The 23,867-nt window shown below is 46.4% G+C and overlaps 1 protein-coding gene across 1 annotated transcript in view; it reads right to left on the bottom strand.

The window, feature by feature from the left end:
* The window catches only part of LOC147884400 (MLO-like protein 11), a 287,986-nt gene that overhangs the window by 188,101 nt on the left and 76,018 nt on the right, over positions 1-23,867 (bottom strand). Inside the window, exon 5 of the mRNA XM_087398438.1 lies at positions 11,521-11,581. Within this exon, the coding sequence (XP_087254564.1) occupies positions 11,521-11,581 (61 nt within the window). The remainder of the gene's footprint in view (positions 1-11,520; positions 11,582-23,867) is intronic.

The following is a 23,867-nucleotide window of genomic DNA, read 5'->3' on the forward strand; positions in this document are numbered from 1 at the left end:
GAAGAAACATTCAGTCTGGTTGCGAGGATGGCAACCGTAAGAGCAGTCATTGCTATGGCTGCATCAAAGGGATGGTCTTTACATCAGATGGATGTAAAGAATGCCTTCTTGCATGGTGACTTGCAAGAAGAGGTCTTTATGGAGCAGCCAGCAGGTTATGTTCATGCTATTCATCCTGAGTTTGTTTGCAGGTTGAAGAAAGCCTTGTATGGCTTGAAGCAAGCACCTAGAGCGTGGTCTGACAAGATAGGACAGTATCTTGTCACTATTGGCTTTCAGATTTCCAAGGCAGATTTCTCACTCTATGTGAGAAAAACAGAGAAAGGGATTATGCTGCTTGTCATTTATGTTGATGATTTGATCATCACAGGTGATAGTGATGAAGATATCCTTCATGTGAAAAAGCTATTGAAGCAGAAGTTTAAGATGAAGGATTTGGGAGAGCTACATTACTTCTTGGGCATTGAGGTGATTAGATTCATAAGTGGGATATGGCTCTTGCAGAGGTAGTATGGATTGGACATGCTGTCCAAATATGGGATGACAGGCTGTAAGCCTATTTCAGTTCCTTTGGAGCAAAATGTGAAGTTGAGCGCAGATGCAGGTGAGCTTCTGGAAGACCCTACTATGTACAGACGCATAGTAGAAAGTTTGATTTATATGACTATTACTAGGCCAAATTTGAGCTATGCTGTTGGGTTGGTAAGTCAGTTTAGCTCCAAGGAAACCGCATTTGGATGCGGCTAGACACATACTGAGGTATGTGAAGTCCACATTGCAGTATGGACTATTTTATGAGACTGGGGTTCAAATACAGTTGCATGGATACACTAATGTCAATTGGGCTGATAGTATTTCTGATAGACGATCTACCAATGGATATGTGTTCTCTTTTGGGAGTGCTGCACTCACTTGCAGCAACAAGAAACAGCCTACAGTTGCCTTGTCGAGCACAGAGACTGAGTACAAGGGTGCAGCAATGGCTGCATGTGAGATAGCTTGGTTGCATAAGCTACTTTATGATATGCATCAGTCTACAGATGCGCCAGTTGTCATTTATTGTGACAACATGAGCAGTATACACTTGGCAAATAACCCAGTCTATCATGCTAGAACAAAGCACATTGAGATGCATTATCACTATGTGCGGGAGAAGGTTCTAGTAGGTCTTATTGATCTAGTTTATGTCAGCACAGAGGATCAGGTAGCTGACATATTCACGAAGGCATTGGACGTAGAGAAACTGCGCAAGTTCAGAGACCTGCTTGGTGTGCAGGAATTGGGATTGAGCTCGAGGGGGAGTGTTGAGATATCGAGCTCCACTCGTGATATGCCAGGGTGACCGTTGTGCATTTATGTCACCGACTTGTTAGCTGTAGATGCGGTTCGTACACCGCTTTGTGGATAAAAATGAAAAAATGTTTTTCACTTGTCGCATGTTGCTGGGTGAGTGCATAGCTATGTACATAGTTGGTAGTGGAAAAGGGTTGTGGACACCCTCATGACGGACTCCACATTGATGATATACTTTCTTGAGATGGCAGATGCTTCTTCAGGGACTTTTGGGAGATAATGAAGTGCAGTGTGGTTGCGGCAGGATAATCCAGAGCATGGTATCCAGAGTATGACGGGGTTTTGTTGTGGGATGGCATACACCTTTCATGGTTGTCTCGAGTTCTTTTTGTGTGAGGGCATGAGCATTTTTTTGTCGTGGTTGCCTTGTAAATCCATGGGATCGGGATTGTGTTCATCATATGTGAATGGTCGGTGGGCAATTAGATGCTAAATGCAGGTGACATGCATTTGTGTGCACATAGTCAATGAATATGTGCTTAAGTGCCTTGGTATAGTTTGAAGGAAGGATTGAGAGAGTGGTAAAAAGCATGGGATGACGTGGCACTTATCAAAAAAGGCATGCAAAGGTGGCTACGTGATTGGAATCTTGGAGGTTCTGGATCGTGAGAGCTGGCATGAACGTGAAGATGGTGGCTGGCAGGAAGGATCGGGACTATGCGGGAGGGAGGACAACAGGGTTGTTGCCTTGGGGGGCTGGTGAAAGGCGTCGCTAGAGGATGAACGAAAGGACTTGGGGAAGGGGACTGCATTGAATAAGGAGTGGGGAGGATTGGGGTCGTCGCTCCTGATAGGCTGGAGATGGTGCTATTCTTTAAATATTCTTATGATGTTGTGGAGAATGGCACCAGTGCCATTCTCCAAACTTCAACTCATATGGAGGATGGGCGATGAAGGGAGAGGATATAAGCGGCCGGGTGTGGAGGCTCGTAGAAGCAGGAAGACGACCGGAGGGTGATCTTCGTGAGCTCATGGAGGAGAGAAGGTGAAGGGATCTTGGTTGGCTAAGGGGGTCGTTGGGAAGGGCGCCATCGGCTAGAGAAGCTTTGGTTCTGTGAAAAGGGGGTCTCGATGGAGGAGGAGAGGACCACCGGCGAAGGAGGTCGAGCGCAGGGAGGACGTGGGCTCGAAAGCAGGGGTAGGAAGCTGATCACGGGGGCTGCAGGTTGGTATAAAAGGAGCTCGATGAGTAGAAGAACCAGGGGAGGAGAACCGTAAGCTGGGGGACTTAATGAAGCGTCGCTACTACCATGGAGGCTTGGGTAGAATATCTCGAGTGACAGAGAGCATGCGCTGTGAGCAACAAAGAAAGAGAGGCTATGGTTCTTGTGAAGAAAGAGAAGAGGGGGTGGTAGCGCTACTATGCAGCATGGAGTATCCTTAGTGACAGAGACTTCATGAACTCCGTATGCAAAGAGATAGAGGGACGAAGGAATTGAGTAATAAGGCAAAATGGAACGTGACCTTCATCGATGATGGTTGTCCTAAAGGAGCTCGGCACTTTTCGTGGAAGAACGTGAGATTGATGCTTGCTGCAAATGTTCATCAATCACTTATTTTCTGCTTTGTGAGGGAAGTAAAGCTATCCTAAAGGAATTGGAAGCCTCTTTGACATGGTTGTGATCTTATGCTGATTTGATCGTGGGAGATTCCTGGGTACTGATAGAGAAGGAGAAGAGGTGGCACTGTTGCAGCTTTGTGGGAGTTACAAGCTGTTGTCCTTAATGGAAGCTTAGGAGTGTGGGCTGTGGGCTTATAGTATTCTGAGGCTGACTGTTCTCTAAGTTTTGGGGGCAAGTTCAGTTCTAAGAGCATCATGTTGGGCTGTGTAGTCCGCTGGGTTTTTTTTGAGGTTGTCTGGCTTCCGAGAAAGTGTGGCCAGAGTGTGAGTTGTATCAGAAGGTATGTGTAGAGACAATGATGTTGAATGGATGCCTTTTGCTTTGTGATGGTGTTGTTCTGTTGTTTTAAACGTGGATGAGGGTGGTTGTGAAGGCGGCTTGGGCTCTACTACTTTTGTCCATCCACCGCCCATGAATAATAGCTGGATGACAGCTATCTTTATGTACTCTAGTTAGTGGCTCAGTTAGTATGCCACCTAGGTTAGCTGAGTTTGGTTTGAGACCCACATAAAGGGTTCACCTATTTCTTTTGTACTCAGAGAGAGTTCTTTTGGCTTTCACAACTAAGAAGAGGAAAACTATTTTCAGCCTCCACCTTTGTGTGTATTCCCCCATTGTGTATGTGAGAAAGTTGCAAGTGAGACTCCTTACTTCTCTCCCACTCTCTTCACAATCTGGAGAGCTAGATGCACAGAGGCATTGGAGGGAACTCAGGTTCATCCCTCGTACACATTGGCTAGTATCTGGACAGAAACCATACATACTTTGATGGCCGTATGGACGAGTATGCAGGGAGACTCCCGTGGAGGCTCAACTAGGAGGGCTTCTTTCTTTAGGGAATGGAAGGATTCTCCTTTCTTCTCTGAGACTCTTACAGGGTTGAGGTGGCACTTTCAGCCTCAGCCTTGGTTGTTTTCCACCTCATTTTGAGGGGGTTTATTTATCCTCATGGTTTCATGATGTATTCCGCTTTGAGCTTGCTCTTGCGGTTTTTTTCTTTTACTTAATAGAAGTCTATTTCTTGAAAAAAAAAAAAAAGCAACCCGTGCCTCATTGCGAACTTGATAAAGAGAAGCTAGCTTATTCCAAGTATCCTTTGCTGTCCTGCATGACCGGATGTGTGGAATAATGATTCTCTTGCATGATAAGGCAATACATGAGTGTGCATTTGCATCTTTGGAGTCCCATCTGATCTAATCTTAAGTAGGAGTAGTAGTGACAGGAGTACTAGAGGAAGAAGGGTCGAGAAGATTCCCCCGTGGAGGAGTGCCAGTAGTAGGGGCAGCCACTTGAGCATTGTTGCTGACCTCAAATCAATACCTAAACAATATTCCAAAAGTTTCTTGCAACTAGAATATGCTTCATAAGGTAGGACCGCATAGGATAGTTGGTGCCATCCAGCTTATCATCTTCACGGAGAATGCCAAACAAATCATTGTTGTTGCTAGCCATTGTAAATAGCATAAGTAAAAGTGCACTGACCAAGTGATGCAAAAATAGCCTCAAGGCTTTCAACTGCAAATGTGACCAAATGAGAGTTGAATCAAAGGAAGATCACTGCAAATAGAAGCTAAGGCAAAAGCCCCACAATCTGAAAGGGCAAAATGGCCAAAAAGAGAGCAAATGTGGAAAAGCCCCAAATTAAGCTGCAATTTTGCAAATGTGACCAAATGTCCTGCAATGTCCTGCAATTTCTTGTCAGTTTCACTGAAAAACGGAAATTTCAGATCAAAGCAGGTAAATGTCACTGCTATTTGAGAAAATGTGGCAAAATAGCCTGCAAATCTGAGAATATCCTGCAATCTGACTGCAATGTCTTGCAAAAATGCCAAAATAGACAAATCTGGATTTGGATGGGGGTAGCCAAGATTTTCAGTCACTTTGCCTACTCCCCATTCTTTATGACATGGGGCTCAGTGGCTTGGCTTTCTCTTACAGGACCTTAGGTATTCTATGAGAGACTTGACTCCTCTCGGGCCATTTCGATTCGACATCATCAAGTTGAGTCCTGTTCTTTGGATGTGATACCACACCTTCCTTTTGCAGCTGTACATGCCTCTGTGGATACCTCTTGGGAGATTCTAGCGAGCATAGCAGCCTGGCATATCTGGAGAGCCAGATGCACAGAGGCATTGGAGGGAACTTAGGTTCATCCCTCGCACACATTGGCTAGTATCTGGATAGACACCATACATACCTTGATGGCCGTATGGACGAGTATGCAGGGAGACTCCCGTGCAGCCTCAGCTAGGAGGGCTTCTTTCTTGAGGGAATGGAAGGATTCTCCTTTCTTCTCTGAGACTCCTACAGGGTTGAGGTGGCACTTTCAGCCTCAGCCTTGGTTTTTTTCCACCTCATTTTGAGGGGGTTTATTTATCCTCATGATTTCATGATGTATTCCGCTTTGAGCTTTCTCTCGTGGGTTTTTTCTCTTACTTAATAGAAGTCTCTTTCTTGAAATAAAAATAAAAATAGACCAATCTGACTGTAGAGATAGAAAATTTCAGATTCTCTCGCTCAAATTGAGAGAAAAAGTATGGCCGTATGGACGGGTATGCAGGGAGACTCCCGTGCAGCCTCAGTTAGGAGGGCTGCTTTCTTCAGGGAATGGAAGGATTCTCCTTTCTTCTCTGAGACTACTACAGGGTTGAGGTGGCACTTTCAGCCTCAACCTTGGTTGTTTTCCACCTCACTCTGAGGGGGTTTTTTAATTTATCCTCATGATTTCATGATGTATTCCGCTTTGAGCTTGCTCTCACGGGTTTTTTCTCTTACTTAATAGAAGTCTCTTTCTTGGGGAAAAAAAAAATTTGAGAGAAAAAGTACTTGCAAATCTGCCAAAGGCCTTGTCCTTTGTAGAACTGAAGGCCAATATGAAAAGTTCCAATTTCTTACAGGCAAATTGCAACAAAAGAGGGCAAAATCATGGAAAGCCCCAAATATCTGCAAATGTCCAAATCTGATTACAAAATCTGTCAATGAACACAGAATGCCCCAGATTGTGCCAAGTTTGGCAGGTACTACGTAGACAACGTCAAACGGCAATCGTACGGCAATGTATGGACAAATTGCTGACGATTGACGATGTTGTATGGAAGATGTATGGACAATGCATGTACGGACGAATATATTGTACGGCCGCGGACTTCTGCCCGTACGGCAGACTATGTGCAAGCGTACGACATATTGTTTGCAGTATATGGATGGTGCCGTATGATTGTACAGTGTTGACGCAGGGTTGTACGACAGTACGTCGATGGAGCTACGCTGGAAGAAAAAAGATGTCGCCTGTTGAAGAGCAGCAACATCAACTCATCCGGATGCTCCAAGATGGAGATGCAAAGTGTTGGGGGATAGCAGGCATGAGTAGGAACCTGCTCTAATACCACTATAGGCTCAAGGAAGTCGAAGGAGGTACAAACGTGGAGCAGAACGCTAAAAGCCATCACATCAACAAATAAAAAATGAAAGTACAAAATACAAATAAAGGAGAACCCTAAGACAGTGTCCTAGTGGTACCACTAGTACTAGGTGACCTAAGTGCCAATAACTAAAGCTACATGGCACATACCAAGGCCTAGAGGGCATCAATACGACCGGGTTATGATGGGCCATGGCCTACAGGAAGAGCACCATAAAATCGGAAAGGAATCCGAGGTGGAAGCCCCTGGTGCAATGCATACTGAGCCACCTCTAGCTACTGCTCAATCATCAACCTAAAATCTATCCATCTATGCATGTATGGGTATTAGTACTCTCCTCTTTGACCATGAGAATATGAGCAAATGATTTAAAGTATGAAAGGCATCATTTATGCACGCTAAGAGGAAAATGGATACGAGGTGTGAGTAGAGGTGGAGGGCTAGCAGGCCAGGTTAGCAAGCTAGGGACGGGTGAGTAGGCAACGCGGGAGGCAAGGTTAGGCAAAGGGTGTGAGGGCTAAGGAAGTGGGTTAGCAGACTGCTATCAGGCAACAAGAGGAGGAGGGTGAAAGTAGGGGAACGGCTGTAGCAGAGAACGAGAGCAAGGCGGCACAGGAGAGCTAGCAAGGGAAGTGGGGAGAGGCATCAAGGGGGCGAGGAGAAGAGCAAGAGAGAGGGGGCACTTTTTTGTTTTGCAAGAAAAGGACTTCCATTAAGTACAAATAAAACCCACAACAAAGAAATACATCATGCAAGCCAGAAAATAAATTCCCTAGAATGGGGCCAATAAAAAGCTCCTCAGAGAGCGAACAAGAAATAAACCAAGATTGAGGCTGAAAGTACTATCTAAACCCTACTATGGACTCTGAGAAAAAAGGGAAGCCCCTCCATTTTCCAAGGAATATAGCCCTCCTGCAAGAAGTTGCTCATGAGGTCCCCTGCGTGCTCGTCCAAATAGCCATCAGTATGAATAGTATTTGTTCAAATAATGGCCAAAGTGTGAGAAGGGTGGACTTGGGATCTATCCAAGGCCTCCACATTTGGCTCTCCAAATATGCCATACTGAAATATCGCCAATATCTCCCAAAAGAAGAATCTATAGAGCATGCATGGGTCTGAAGTGTGAAAAGGAAACATCATCCAGAGAGCACGACTCAAACTAAATCTCATCGCATCAAGAGAGTCCAAGGTCATGCCTTGCCTACAAGACCTAAGGCCCTGAAAGAGAGCACCACGCCACCGCACGTGGTCATAAAGAAGGGGAAAGAAGCACACATACTGAAAATAGCGGCAATCTCCTTCCATATGATCCTTGCCTGTCTGCAATCTCATAGGCAATGCTAAATAGTCTCCACAAGCAGAACAACAATGAGGAAAAGTGGAGTATACTTGAAACTTGGACCTCCATAAGTTCACTGCGATCTCTCCAGAAAGCCAAAAGAAAAGAGTAATTTTTCTATTCCTCAGAATGAATTTCCAAAGTCTTCTCCAAAAACCTTTTTGCAAATCAGCAGAAATCAGCTTTTTATGCAAAGGAGAGCCTCACAGAGGATATTTTACAGATTTGGGTTTCTCACGTATAGGGTGGAGCTGTCCGCCCATCTCAGGTAGTTGCAGCCTTAGCCAAAATTAGTAACTATTATCCTACAGTCGCTGATTCCAGGAGACGTGATGGACTTACCCCTTCCTTTTTTATTACTTTTTGGGAGCAGATTGGTGATCACATTACATCAGCCCTGCAGGGCGTGTGGGACTCTGGTGAGATGCCGGAGTCACTTATAGATGGTCTCATTCATCTCATCCTAAAGGAGGGTAATAGGAATCTTGTGTCTCAATGGAGACCCATCACTCTATTGGGCACCTTTTACAAGATTCTGGTGAAAGCCATCAGTTTGCGGCCACAGGTTTTTCTTCCAGATTTGATTCATGACACGCAGACAGGGTTTGTGCATGGCAGAAGTATTTTTGATAATATTTTCTCATTTTGGGAGGCCTCAGAATGGGCCATGCAGAGCCGCGAGAGATTGGCCATTCTACTCTTGGACTTTGAGAAAGCTTACGACTGAGTAGACTGGGATTTTTTAGAGGGTACTCTATCTCGCTTTGGTTTTTCAGATGCATGGATTAGAGGAGTATCCTCTCTCTACAGATCAGCCCATAGCCAGGTGCTCATTGGGGGGGTAAGAGGGAACAGGTTTTAGATTTCCAGATCAGTCCGCCAGGGATGTCCTCTTGCCCCTTTCCTTTTTCTGATTGTGGCAGAAGCTATGAGTATCTACATTAGATCTCAAGCTGATATTTATGGGCTGAGGCTTCCTATCTACTGGGAAGAAGAGCTCCTGGATAGTGAGTTAGCAGATGACACAGCTGTTTTTTTGGATGCCTCCCCCAAGACGCTCACTTCCTTCCGGACACAGCCTTGGATTTATTTTGCACAGCTGCAGGTGCGCACATTCATTGGCATAAATCCAATGGTTTTTGGATTTGCGATGATGACACCCTGGATTGGGGTAATGCTTTTGGATTCACTTGGGTACAAAGGAGCGTCTCCGTCAGATATTTGGGATGCCAGGTTGGGGTGGGCATCTCTCCTTCACATTAGTTTGCTCCGGTGTTGGAGAGCATAAGAAGAAAGCTCCTTTTCTGGAGCTCAGCCAAACTTGACTTGGCTTCCAGGGTGGTGGTGGTTAGCCAGGTTCTTCTAGCCACAACATGGTTTGTATGCTCTTGTTGGTGCCACTCTAGGGATTGTATCACTCAGCTTAAGAGGCCTTGTATCACTCAGCTTAAGAGGCCTGTACGAAACTTTTTATGGAGTGGTCTAGATGGCACATCTAATGTTACAGCCAGGGTGGCTTGGGAGAACTTGATTCTTCCTTCAAGAGAAGGGGTTTTGAATATCATCGACCCGGATCTACTATGCAGAGCTTTACTCTGCAAGGTCGTTGTGAGAGGACTTATGCCAGGGCAAGAGCCTTGGAAGGATTTCTTTATCAGATGCATGCAGTCTCGCACGCCCACTTCAGGAGAGGATTGGACACATAGTACCAGATGGGTTTTCACCACAGCCCACTTCAGATCTCCCTCTTCCTCTCTTATGGTTGCTATCCTGAAAGCATGGGCCAGCTTCAGGAGTACTCTTCGCAGGATTCCCCCATCCACCCAAGAAGAGATTGAAAGGCAGCCTATCATGTGGAATGACAGAATTTTGCATGAGCATGGCAGGCCACTTGGAGCTTCTCCTTACATGCAGTGGCCAAGATGGGAGAGGGGCCTTGCATCTACTGTGGGAGCATGGAAAGCCTTCAAGAAGCTTCCTGCAGACCGACAGGCCCAGATGGTTCTTAATCTCAAAAGGAGTACAGGGAGAGTTCGAGAGATTGATGCAGCCTTGCCCTTGGATTGGGTGGACACAGATGACATGCCTATTACTTGCTCCACCTGGATGGGAGCATTTTCCAGACTCGGAGTTCCTTTACAGTTGATTGCTTTTCATGACATACATGAGGATGCCTTAGTCTTTGATGTTTCTTCGTGGGGCAGGCTGTCCAGATCCACAGACGATATCTTGTTGGAGGTACCGTTTCAGCCAGTCACGATAGTGGGCTTCATGGAGCATGGCTCTCTTTCACAGTGGTACTTGGATCTTGACCCGCTTCTCATTGCCCTCGGCTCATGGAGGCTGTGGTTCTATGGAGGTGTCCCAATTAAGTTTTTGCAATGGGACCCTGGGGAATGGGAATGGATAGATGAAGGGCACCGAGAGAAGGGCATCCCCTTCTTTCGTTACACGGTTAGTAATGCCAGGAAATTCCAGCTCAGCTGTAGGGGTTGGAGGCCTACCAGATCTCATCATTGGGAGAACTTTAAGATTTCTGCTACCTTGTAGAAATTTTTTTGGCAAAGGCTCTAGAAATCCCACCGGAATAGAAAAATCACTCTCTTCTTTTGGCTTTCTATTCATGGTGGGATAGCAGTAAACAAATGGAGATCCAGGTTCGGAGCTGACCCTTCTTGCCCTCGTTGCCTTTCTGCTTTGGAGACAATACAACACTGCCTTTGGGATTGTAGACAGGCGAGAATCATATGGAAGGGGATTGCAAGACTTTTTAGTACTTTTGTTCGCCTACTTTTCTATATGACCTGGGGATCAATGGCTTGGCTTACTCTTTCAGGGCCCCAGGTCTTTTTTGAGAGACTTGACTCCTCTTCGGCTCTTCACGTCCGATGACACCTTGTGGAGTCGTGCTCTCTAGAGAATGTTCCGGCCACTATCTTCAGGGCTGCTCATTCCTCGGTCGACTCTCCATGGGAGGTCTTAGCTAGCATTGTAGCGTTGCACATTTGGAGAGCCAGATGCAATGAGGCTTTGTAGGGTTCTCAGGTTCACCCTTCTCAAATCTTGGCCAATACTTGGACAAATACGGTACACACTCTGATGGCCACTTGGGTGACCATGCACGGATCATCTCGAGCAGCCTCCTCCAGGAGAGTTACTTTTCTCAGATATTGGAGAGACTCTCCCTTCTTTGCTGAGACTTCTACAGGGTTGAGTTGGCATTTTCAGCCTCAGCCTTGGTTTCTTTCTACCTCATTCCTCTGAGGTATTTTTTATTACATGCTTAGCATGTTGTATTTCCGCACAGAGCTTGCTCTAGCGAGTTTCTTTCTTACTTAATAGAAGTGTCTTTTTTGCCCCCCAAAAAAAAAAAGTTCTCCCAATAAGGAGATTTGAAGGACCTCTTGCCTCTACAACTAAGCTGAAATAACCTGACGTTATTGACCACGAAACAAAAGAACGGAATGCTCTTTTCTCAGCGCCCCACATCAATCCGTTCCCACTACACTTGCTCTTGGTGCCTAATCTAGGGTAACTTACGGATCGAGCTAGAACCTTCAAAAGCAAGCTACAAAGCAGCTAGTCTTGTAGAATATTGTGAATGGCTAATTTTCAGGTTCTAAATTTTTGGGGAGAAGAACTGATTGTTGTTTGATGCCTTGAAACTGGTCACAAAAATTTTAGCATAGAACTCGAGGAAACTTTTTCCTTCCATTGTTTTAGGGTCCATTTTTACTTGTTCATTAAGAGTCTGCTTTGGAGCCGAATTCAGATTATGTCATACCTGCCATTTCATGATTTGTATGATTGATGACCTCCATTTCCCAATGCCTCCAGCAATAGACCTAGAGGATAGCCATTCATATCAGATCACTAGGAACACCATAACATCTTTGCCTAAGTGGTGGATAAATAAAAATATCACATGAATCTTGAAAATAGTCTATGATGCATCTAAGTGAATCTTGATTGCACATTGTTTCTCTTCGAACGCTTACTAGTCTATTACATACAAGGGGAGCACAATAAAGTTGAGATTATGGTGCATAACCTTCAACCTAAACACATCACCTTATTGATCAACAAAATTCATATCTAGGGGCGACATAAAACTTCACCTCCTTCCTTGGTCGTGTAACAAATAGAATAGAACCCTATAGCATTTTTTTTTTTCAACAAAATTACTTCATTAAGTATGAATGAAAACCCCGAGAGCAAGCTCAAATGCGGGAGTACATCATGCAATGCATGAGGAAAAAACAGCTCAAAGTTAGCTAATAAAGAAACAAGGTGGAGGCTGAAAATGCCATCTCAACCCTGAAGGAAATTCAGAGAAGAAAGGAGATCCCCTCTAAACTCTGAAAAAAGTAACTCTCCTGGCAGTGGTTGCTCTGGAGGATCCCTACATGCTCGCCCAAATGGCCATCAAAGTGTGTACTGTGTCAGTCCAAATATTGCCCATAGTCTGGGAAGGGTGAACTTGGATACCCTCCATCGCCTCTATACACCTGACTCTCCAAATATGCCAAGCTGCAATGCTAGCCAAAATCTCCCAAGACGTGTCTACTGAGGCATGAGCAGCTCTGAAAGGAGTGTGGTGAACATCCTGGAGGGAACAAGACTCCATTGAATGTCGCCATACAATGAAAGCTGGATCTGGATCATGTCCCTTGAAAAACACATGTGGGCCAGTAAGAGATAACCAAGCCACTGAACCCCGGGTCATATAGAAAGGTGCTGTATGAAAGATGCTGAAAATCCTAGCAACACCTTTCCAGATCGTCCTCGCTTGTCTGCACTCCCAAAGGCAATGCTGTAAGGACTCAACTGCCATGTGACAACGAGGACAAGTAGGGTCAGCCCTGAACCTGGATCTCCACAAGTTCACTGCAATCCCTCCATGAATAGAAAGCCAAAAGAAAAGAGTGACCTTTCTATTCCTAAGGGATTTCTAGAGCCTACGCCAAAAGTTCTTCCGCACAGCTGCGGAAATCTGAATACTATCCCAATGTGGTGCTCTGGAGGGCCTCCAACCTCTATTGTTGAGCTGAAATCTTCGGGCATTTCTAACTGTATAGCGAAAGAAGGGGAAGCTCTTCTCTCGGTGCCCCTCATCAATCCATTCCCACTCCCCTAGGTCCCACTGCAAGAACCTAATAGGGGAACCACCTTACAACCAGAGTCTCCAAAACCCCAGCGCAAGGAGAATAGGATCAGGGTCAAGACACCATTGTGAATCCCTGCCCCACTCCATGAATCCTGCAATCCTAACAAGCTGAAATGCAACCTCCAAAAGAATATCATCAGAGGATCTGATAAGTCTGCCTCTCGACTGAACATCAAAGACAAGGGTATCCTCATGTGCATCCTAGAATGCAATGACCTGTAACGGAATGCCCGTCCCTGAGAACGCTCCCCACCAAGTGGACTATGTAAGCAGCATGTCATCTGTGTCAATTCACTTTGACGGAATGGCTGCCTGTATCTACTGTATCCTAAGTGCACTCCCTCTGAGGTGGCCAACTGCTAAAAATCTTTGATCGTCTGGAAGTCTCATAAAGGCCTACCAAGCGCCTATAGTAGATGCAGGTCCCCTCTCCCATCTAGACCACTGCATATAATGTGACACTCCAAGTGGCCTGCCATGATGATCCAAAATTGAGTCATTCCACATGACTGGCTGCCTTTGAATCTCTTCACGAGAAGTCGGCGAAACTCTGCGACATGTGTTTCTGAAGCAGCCCCAAGCTTTTAGAATAGCAGCCATGAGAGGGGAAGGTGGGGATTTGAGATGGGCTAAAGTAAGATCCATCTGCTGCTGTCCAACCAATCTTCCCCATGAGAAGGGGTGCAAAACTGAATGCTGCGTGAGAAAAAATCCTTCCAGAGCTCCTGTCCAAGCATCAATCCACGTACTACAAACTTGCAAAGCAAGGCCATACACTGCAAGCTCCGGTCAATAATATTGAGACCCCCTTCTCTTGTGGGGAGAATGAGGGTCTCCCAAGCCACCCTAGATACAACATCTAAGGTGCCATCTAAACCGCTACATAGGAAGTTCCTGATAGGTCTCATGAGCTGAGCGATACAATCTCTAGATCTGCACCAACATGAGCAAACAAACCAAGCAGTGGCCAACAATACCTGGTTCACAACCACAACTCTAGATGCAACGTCAAGTCTGGATGAACTCCAAAAGATGAGTTTTCTCTTGATACTCTCCAACACGGGAGCGAACTGCTGTGCTGGAGAGATACTGGAGTGTCCTCATCACTAATCCAAAAGCCATTGGATTTGTTCCAATTAATGTGTGCACCTGCCACAATGCAAAACAAATCCAATGCCATCTTGAATGAATTCAGTGTCTGTGGAGTGGCATCCAAAAAAACAGCTGTGTCATCTGCCAACTCACTGTCTAAGAGCTCATCCTCCTGCCTCAGAGAGGAAGCATGAGCCCTACGATTCCAGCTTGAGCTCTAATGTAATAGCTCATAGCCTCAACCACAAAAAGGAATAAAAAGGGGGCTAGGGGGAAACCCTGATGGACTGATCTAGTAATCTCAAATCTGTCTCCCCTGACTCCAACAATAAGAACCTGGATGTGGGCTGATCTGTAGAGGGCTGACACCCCTTTGATCCATGCATCCGAGAATCCAAAGCGAGTGAGTGTGCCCTCCAGAAATCCCTAGTCTACCCTGTCATAAGCTTTCTTAAAATCCAAGAGTAGAATGGCCAGCCTGTGGCCATTATGCATGGACCACTCCGAAGCCTCCCAAAATTAGAAGATGTTATCAAAGATGCTCCTGCCATGCACAAAACCTGTTTGCGTATCATGGATAAGATTTGGTAGAAAGGGCTGCAGACAAAGGCTGATAGCTTTAGCTAGGATTTTGCACAAGGTACCCAGCAAAGTAATCGGTCTCCACTGAGACACTAAATTCCTGCAACCCCCTTTTGGAATCAAATGAATGAGGCCCTCTGTAAGTGAGTCTGGCATCTCACTTGAGTCCCATACACCCTGCAGGGCTGAGGTAATATGATCCCCAATCTGATCCCAAAAAGTAATAAAAAATAAGGGGGTAAGTCCATCTGAACCAGGACAGTTGCCCTTGTGAAGGGCAGAGAGAGCAGTCCTGAACTCTACATTGGTGAAGGGTGCATCAAGTGAAACAATCATATCCCCTGTCACCAATCCAAGTAAGTGTCGCCAAATAACCACTCTAGCATCATCTGTGGCCAGAGTGTCTAGATCTGCTCTGTAAGAAGGGAGCATGGCCTCTAGATGTGTCTGAAGAACTCTGCCTGAGTCAACAAGCTGTGAGACGCTCTCCCTACTATGTCTGGGGCAAGAGTAGAGAAGAACTGCTTGTTGACCCTACCTCCCTCCTATGTCCAAAATGACTCTCTGGCGTGGAAGGCATACTCTGCTCTTTTATCTAAAAGTGACTGTTGCTGAGCCCTTGCTGCAGCAAGGCACTCCTGAATCCAAGCATCTGTAGGCCTCTTCTGCTCCTCCCTCTGGAGGGCAGCCAACTACTGGCGGATACCTATCTCACGTCTGAGGATCTCACCCCTTTTGATACGAGCAACTAAAAGATAAAAATCACTGATATCAGAGAGGGCTGCGACTAAGTCCGAGGGAGAAAGCTGTCTATCCTGTAAATGAGATACCCAGGTCCTCAACACTGTCTTTGTAAGGCCCTCCTCTGCATAGAAAGAACTAGAATCCTGATACTGGCAGAGCCGCGCCTCACATGGGGATCTGACACCATCAAAACCATTGGAAGATGATCCGAAGTGGACATCCCAACTACAATGTAAACAGTACCACCTCTGTCAAGAGTCCAATCATCCACATAAAATCTATCAATCCGTGCATGTATAGGCATCTGCAATCTCTTGTTCGACCAAGAAAACAGGATAGAAGTGAAAAGCATCATCATGCCAAGCATCCCTGCCGTTGTACTGAAAAAGGAAGGCATCCCACACTGCGCTCTCTAGGGAGTGAAGGCCACCTTCCCTACCACCCCTTTTGTTTGAGGGCATTTCAACCATGTTGAAATCGCCCCCTATAGTCCAAGCATTTGCAATATGTGACCAAGAAAGCAGTTCCTTCCAAAAAAGAACAGGATCCCCTCTAGAATTGGGTGCATAAAGGTTTAAGAGACCAACCTTATGTCCTATAATCCACTAAGCTCTGGAAGGGACTATGATCCCGTGTCCAATCACCAAGGGGAGTATAGAAGAGGAAATAGAAATGCAAGTACCTCCCCTGGTGCCTAAGGCAGGTGACCAAAAAGTGTGGCCTAAAAGAAGCTTACCCGACTTTGAACAATCCCTGGCATCCAATTTGTGTTCCTGAATCATCATAATGTCCATGAGACCCCTAATAACACCTGGATGAAGTTGGTTACGAATCAGTTGCCTGCGGCGGCAGTGAGGTACACCCTGGAGGCCCTGAACCTTCCAACTGACAATCCTCATTTGCGAGAAGAGGAGGCCTGATGGAAGATCCTACCCAACCTGGTAGCAGAGAAAGCCCTCTCCTGCGAAAAATTCCTCCTATCAAGAGGAGGGAAGTCAACTGGGAAAAGCACACTTCCCCCTGCTGAGGGGGAAACTCTATCCTGGAAGATATGCTCCCCAAGCGTGGAGGGTACAAACTCCTCTGCCTCAAACTTAGCCAAGTCTGCCAGAACTAAAAATGAATTCCTGCGAAGTACCTCTGGCCCTGGAGTGCGAAGGAGCCCTGCAGAAGGAGGAGTGAAACCAATAACCCCCTTACCTCTGTCAGGTGTAGGCAGACATGGCAACATCTGCTTGACCTCAGCCACAATTCTGTTGCCCTTCTCAAGTAAAGCACCGGCCTCTGCAGAAAGATTCTTCCTAGATGAGCGCTCCTGCATCTGAGCAGGGTCAGGAGCAGTCTCATCTCCACATGGAACCAGGACAAGGATGTCTCTTGCTTGAAGAGACGTGTCTGCAGACCCGTCAATGGTAGCCAGATGTACTGGCTCACCAACTCTGACAAGCACCCAACGGGCGACGACTGGAGCAGGACGTGCTGATTGTCCTGTACGCACTGTAGAAGTACCACGACGAGAGGCTGATGGTCCTAGCTGTGAAGTCGAAGGTCTAGCAGCGTGTGAGGTGGTAGGAACTAGTCGTGAAGAAGGTCCAAGTCGGGTGAAGCTATGAGGCACACCCGTGGATCTTTTTGGTCTTTTCTTTTTCCTTGGGCAATTTGTGGCAAAGTGCCCAAGGGTCCTGCAAATACTACACTGATTCTGTCTCCCTGCAATCTCGACTCTCTGTCTGAAGAAGGAGCCATCAGGATGCTGAAGCATAATGTGGTCATCCGAGATGTTAGGGTTAGAGACAATGACCCCATTGGACCCGACTACCTCTACTCCTGAAGTAGGCATCTCAGGGAGAGGGGGGATCTTGGTAACCACTCCAAAGGCGGCTCCGATGGAATGTAGCAAACGATGGTACACCTGAGGAAGGCCTGGAAATCTAATGAAGAGTGACGTCGTCCGACTGTCTTCATCGATAGGATCAAACCCCGAAGAAAAAGGGATTTTAAAAATCCTCCTAGAGCCCAGTGCTAACGGGCTAGCCTGCAGCACTGTACGTGCTACCTCCGAGGATTCAAAAATAATCTGGAAGAAACCTCACCCAAGCAGACAAACATTTGTGAAGTGTCTTGCGAGGTCTCTAGGTAGAGTGGCAAGCATCCAATCCCTGGCCTCTGTAACCGGAAAGGGTGGGACCCATGGATGCGAGCAAAGAGCGATGTCAAGCTCTCCTGCTCAGTATCTTTTTTGAGCTGCTTCAACTCGTCTTTTGAGAAAATGATGGTTTTCGCGGCCGGTGGAAGTGAGCGGCTGAAGGTTGGGCCATCATCAATCAAGGTGTGAAGGCCGACTCGAATACAAAAAGCTCCGTCCGACCAACAATGTTGCTAGGAAGGGCTAGGAAAGAAGAGGATAGCAAGGAGGGAGAGGGAAAGGGTGAGGGCTAAGGGGAGAAGGGGCAGCAGGGGGAGAGGGAGAGGGTGAAGGGGGCAGCAGGAGGGAGAGAGTGAGGACAAGGGAAGAAGGGGGGCAAGTAGGGAGGGAGAGGAGAGGGTGTAAGGAGGGAAGGGGGAGGAGAGGGTAGGCGAGACTAGGGAGGAGAGGCTAGGGAAGGGGGAGGAGAGGGTAGGCGGAGATGGAGAGGGTAGGGCAAAGAGGCTAGGGGAGGGGGGCGGAGAAGAGAGTGCAGGTGGGGAGGAGGCCATACGGCCGTACAACGAGGAGGGCAGGAAGGGAGCGGGGTAGAGAGGACAGGAGAGGAGCGAGGTAGAGAGGAGAGGGCGGCGAGGTTGAGAGGAGCTACAGGAGGGAGAGGAGAGCGCAGAGGGGAGAGGGAGAACAGGCCGTACACAGAGGGGAGAGGGAGAGAAGGTCATACAGTTGTACAGCTGAGGAGAGGGGGAGCAGCAGCAAGGTCGGGGAGGAGTAGCAACTCGGGTCATTGAGGTGAAGGGCTTTTTTCCCGCTAGGGCTAGTGCTAGCTTTTCTCTTTTTTTTGCAAGAAAAGTACTTCATTAAGTATGAATAAAAATAACGGAGCAAGCTCAAGTGTGGGAGTACATCATGTCAAGCATGAGAAAAAACAGCTCACAATGAGCAAACAAAAATCCTAGGTGGCAGCTGAAAATGCCACCTCATCCCTGAAGGAGAGTCAGAGAAGAAAGTACAATCCTTCCAAACTCTCCTAGCAGTAGTAGTCCTAGAGATTCCCTGTATGTTCGCCCAAATGGCCATCAAAGTGTGTATAGTATCTGCCCAGATACTAGCCATAGTATACTAGCCATAGTCTGAGAAGAGTGAACCTAGGAGTCCTCCAAATCCTCTGTACATCTAGTTCTCCAAATATGCCATGCTGTAATACTAGCCAGAATCTCCCAAGATGTGTCTACAGAAGCGTGAGGAGCTCTGAATGGAGTAAACGGAACATCCTGGAGGGAGCATGACTCCACAAGGTGTTGTCGAACAAAAAAACTGTGTCCGTGTCATGTCCCTTGAAGAAAGCCTGTGGACCAGTGAGTGGCAACCAAGCAACTGATTCCCAGGTCATGAAGAAGGGTGCTCTATGAAAAATGCAAAGTATCCTAGCAACACCCTTCCAAATCGTCCTCGCCTGAGTGCACTCCCAAAGGCAGTGCTGCACTGACTCAACTGCTGAGTGGCATCGAGGACATGTAGGGTCAGCCCCGAACCTAGATCTCCACAGGTTCACTACAATCACTCCATGAATAGTAAGCCAGATGAATAACGTGATTTTCTATTCCTGAGGGATTTTCAAAGTCTCCTCCAAAAGTTTTTCTGCATCTCTGCAGCAGAAATCTGAAAAGTATCCCAACGAGGAGCTCTAGAGGGCCTCCAGCCTCTACAACTGAGTTGGAATCTCCTGGCATTTTTGACCATGTAATGAAAGAAGGGGATGCTCTTCTCTCTATGCCCTGCATCTATCCACTCCCATTCCCCTGGATCCCACTGCAAGGATCTAATAGGAAACCTCCATACAACCAAAACCTCCAAGATCCAATAGCCAGGAGAACGGGGTTTGAATTTAGATACCACTGTGAGTCTCTACCCATCTCCATGTATCCTGCAATCCTGACAGGCTGAAAAGGAGCCTCCAAAAGAATGTCCTTCTGAAGATCTGTGGAGTCTACCTCCTACATGAACTTGAAAGACAACGGTATTGTGACGCCAAAAATTGATATTTTTAATTTGGCATTGGTATTATTTTTCTCTATGTTTGATAAGAGTTTGAGTATCAAGTGATAGCCTAGCGGCTCTCACTTATTTCTATTTTCTATGATATTGTATGGGATGGAGAGGATGAGTGGAATGGCTCATTGTAAATACCATAGGTATGAATTATAAATACCTTAGGGTAAACCTAGATACCCTCCATCACCTCTGTACACCTAGCTCTCCAAATATGCCAAGCTGCCATGCTAGCCAGAATCTCCCAAGACGTGTCTACTGAGGCATGAGCAGCTCTAAAAGGAGTGAAGGGAACATCCTGGAGGGAACAATGTCGTTGTACAATGAGAATTGGATCTGAATCATGTCCCTTGAAAAACACCAGAGGGCCAGTAAGAGATAACCAAGCTACTGAACCCTAGGTCATATAGTAAGGTGATGTATGAAAGATACTTAAAATCCTAGCAACACCTTTCCAGATCGTCCTCGCCTGTTTGCACTCCCAAAGGCAATGCTGTACTCACTCAACTACAATGTGGCAACGAGGACAAGTAGGGTCAGCCCTGAACCTGGATCTCCATAGGTTCACTGCAATCCCTCCATGGATAGAAAGCCAAAAGAAAAGACTGATTTTTCTAATCCTGAGGGATTTCCAGAGCCTACGCCAAAAGTTTTTCTGCAAAACTGCGAAAATATGGGAGCTCTGGAAGGCCTCTAACCTCTACTACTGAGCTGAAATCTCCGAGCATTTTTGACTGTATAGCGCAAGAAGGGGAAGCTCTTCTCTCGGTGCCCCTCATCAATCCATTCCCACTCCCCTGGGTCCCACTGCAAGAACCTAATAGAGGAGCCACCATATAACCAGAGTCTCCAAGACCCTAGTGCAAGGAGTAGAGGATGGGGGTCAAGATACCACTGTAAGTCCTTACCTCACTCCATGAAACCTGCAATCTTGACAAGCTAAAAGGCAAACTCTAAAAGAATATCATCAGAAGATCTGGAGAGTTTGCCTCCCGACTGAACATCAAAGACTAGGGTATCCTCATGTGCATCCTCCAGGGCAATAATCTATAATGGAATGCCCCCGTCTCAGAGAACGCTCCCCACCAAGTGGGCTCTGTGATCGGCATGTCATCTGTGTCAATCCACTCTGGTAGAATGGCTGCCTCTATCTATTGTATCTTGACTGCACTCCCTCTGAGGTGGCCAATTGCTAGAAGTCTCTGATCCTATGGAAGTCTCCTAAAGGCCTGCCAAGCACCTACCGTAGAAGCAAATCCCCTCTCTCATCTAGACCACTAAATATAGTGTGGCACTCTAAGTGGCTCGCCATGGTCATCCAAAATCGAGTCATTCCACATGGCTGGCTGCTTGTGAATTTCTTCATGAGAGGTAGGTGGAACTCTGCGAAGAGTGTTTTTGAAGCCTGTCCCAAGCTTTCAGAGTAGCATCCATGAGAGGGAAAGGGGAAGATTTGAGATGGGCTGAAGTTAAGATCCATATGATGTTGTCCATCAAATCTCCCCCATGAGATGGAGTACAAGAATGAATGCTGCGTGAGAAAATATCTTTCCAGGGCTCTTGCTGTCCAGGCATTAATCCACGTACTACGAACTGGCAGAGCAAGGCCAGACACTGTAAGTTCGGGTCAATAATATTGAGACCTCCTCCTCCTGTGGGGAGAATGAGGGTCTCCCAAGCCACCCTGGCTACAACATCTGAGGTGCCATCTAAACCGCTCCATAGGAAATTCCTGATAGGTCTCATGAGCTGAGCGATACAACCTCTAGAGCAGCACCAACAAGAGCAAACGAACCAAGCAGTGGCCAATAATACCTGGTTCACAACCACAACTCTAGATGCAAGGTCAAGTCTGGCATAATTCCAAAAGATGAGTTTCTTCCTAATACTCTCCAACACTGGAACAAAATGATGTGCCAGAGAGATGCCCACCCCAACGTGGCATCCCAAATATCTGACGGAAACACCCATCTGAATCCAAGTAAACCCTATGTCATTCCCCTAGTCTGGAGTGTCCTCATCATTAATCCAAAAGCCATTGGATTTGTTCCAATTAATGTGTGCACCTGCCGCAATGCAAAACAAATCCAACACCGTCCTGAATGAAGTCAGTGTTTGTGGAGTGGCATCCAAAAAAGTAGCCGTATTATTTGCCAACTCATTGTCTAAGAGCTCATCCTCCTGTCTCAAAGGAAGCCTGAGCCCTACAATATCAGCTTGAGCTCTAATATAATAGCTCATAGCTTCGGCCACAAATAAGAACAGAAAAGGGGGCTGAAGGGCATCCCTGGCGGTCTGATCTGGTAATCTCAAACCCTGTCCCCCTTGACTCCACAATAAGAACCTGGTTGTGAGCCACTCTATATAGGGCTGACACCTTGCATCTGAGAAACCAAAGCGAGTAAGTGTGCCCTCCAGAAAGACACAGTCTACCTTGTCATAAGCTTTCTCAAAGTCCAATAGTAGAATGGCCAGCCTGTGGCCATTATGCAGGGCTCAATCAAAAGCCTCCCAAAATGAGAAGATGTTGTCAAAGATGCTCCTGCCATGCACAAAGGTCGTCTGCGTATCATGGATAAGATCTGGAAGAAAGGGCTATAGACAAAGGCTCATACCTTTAGCTAGGATTTTATACAAAGTACCCAACAAGGTAATCGGTCTCCACTAAGACACTAAATTCCTGCGACCCCCCTTCGGAATCAAATGAATGAGGTCCTCCGTAAGTGAGTCTGGCATCTCACCCGAGTCCCAAACACCCTGCAAGGTTGAAGTAATGTGATCCCCAATATGATCCCAAGAAGTAATAAAAAATAAGGGGATAAGTCCATCTGAACCAGGACACTTGCCCTTGTGAAGGGGAGAGAGAGCAGTCCTGAACTCTACGTTGGTGAAGGGTGCATCAAGTGAGATAGTAGTCATATCCTCAGTCAACAACCCAGGTAAGTGTTTCCAAATAACCACTCTAGCATCAACTGTGGCCTGAGTGTCAGGATCTACTGTAAGAAGGGATGCATAGAAATCGGTGGCAACCTGCAAGACAGCATCCGGATGTTGTTGGACCCTTGCTGCAACAAGGCGCTTCTGAATCCAAGCATCTGTAGGCCTCTCTGGATCCTCCCTCTGGAGAGCAGCCAATTGTTGGACGGATACCTATCTCACGCCTGAGGATCTCACCCCTCCTAACACACGAGCAACTGAAAGATAAAAGTCGCTAATACCAGAGAGGGTTGTAGCCAAGTCTGATGGAGAAAGCAGCCCATCCTGCATATGAGATACCCAGGCCCTCCTCTACATAAAAGGCATATGGAATCCTAACACTGGCAAAGTGGTGTTAGAATTATTATTATATTCTAGGCAGTGGCCAATGTAATGTAATAAGCGGGTTAGGGGCACGTTTCCCTCTTAGAGGGTTTTCCCCCTAACCACAGTCTAATCTCTAACTACGGTTAGTGATTAGATAGGGTTTTGTCACTTAGACAAAATCCTCATCTCTTTCATTGTACTTCACTTCATTCAGTACACTTTCGGGAGTGACCTACGTTCAGCTCACTCTCCATTTTGTTCACTCTTGCTCTTGCTTCCCGTTTTCTCACATTTGGTATCAAAGTAGCTCTCCTTCCAGACCTGCTCCCTAGCTCCCACATTTCAGCTGATGTCGCACGTGCGAACTACATCAACGCCAGCTGTACATCTGTGTACCCATTGCCCATACAAGCATACGGTTTCCGTACTTCGCCATACAATCCGTACGATTTCGATCGTACAACCTACTCCGTACAGTTTTGTACTGTCATGCATTCCGTACAAGCAACGCCGTATAGTTTCGTGCTATCCGTACAGGTGTATGGATTTCAACCATACACAATCCATACCATTGTACATGTGTCAAGCATCTGTACAGTTGTCCGTACACAGTATGGATTTTCGTACATTTTGTAGGCCTTTGTACCTTTCGTTGGTGTCAGTACTTTGTGCAAGTTTTCCTTACAGGATCTTCTTGTAGGACTACTTTGCAGTTTTTCCTTTGCAGGTTATTCTCTTTGTAGAGAAATTGAGGCTTTTGAGCTATTTGCAGGCACATTGCATTTTTTGGAGTGCCTTGTGCAATTTTTCGACAAACATTGCAGTTGGTCTGCAATTGTTGAAGAAATTTGGGGCTTTTGCAATTACACTGTAATTTTGCAGTGAAATTTAGGGCTTTTGCAAGCAGAGTGCAAATTGTGCAACATTTGGGGCTTTCAGACCATTTGCCCTCTTTTGTATGCAATTTCCCACAAGAAATTGGGGCTTTTGCATTTGGGTTGCAATTTTGTAGATAAAAGAGCATTTTGGAACTTTGTAAGCAATT

This window comes from Dipteris shenzhenensis, chromosome 27 (assembly GCF_047967505.1).
Source record: "Dipteris shenzhenensis isolate YYH24624 ecotype China chromosome 27, Dip_SZ_1.0, whole genome shotgun sequence".
NCBI lineage: Eukaryota > Viridiplantae > Streptophyta > Polypodiopsida > Gleicheniales > Dipteridaceae > Dipteris > Dipteris shenzhenensis.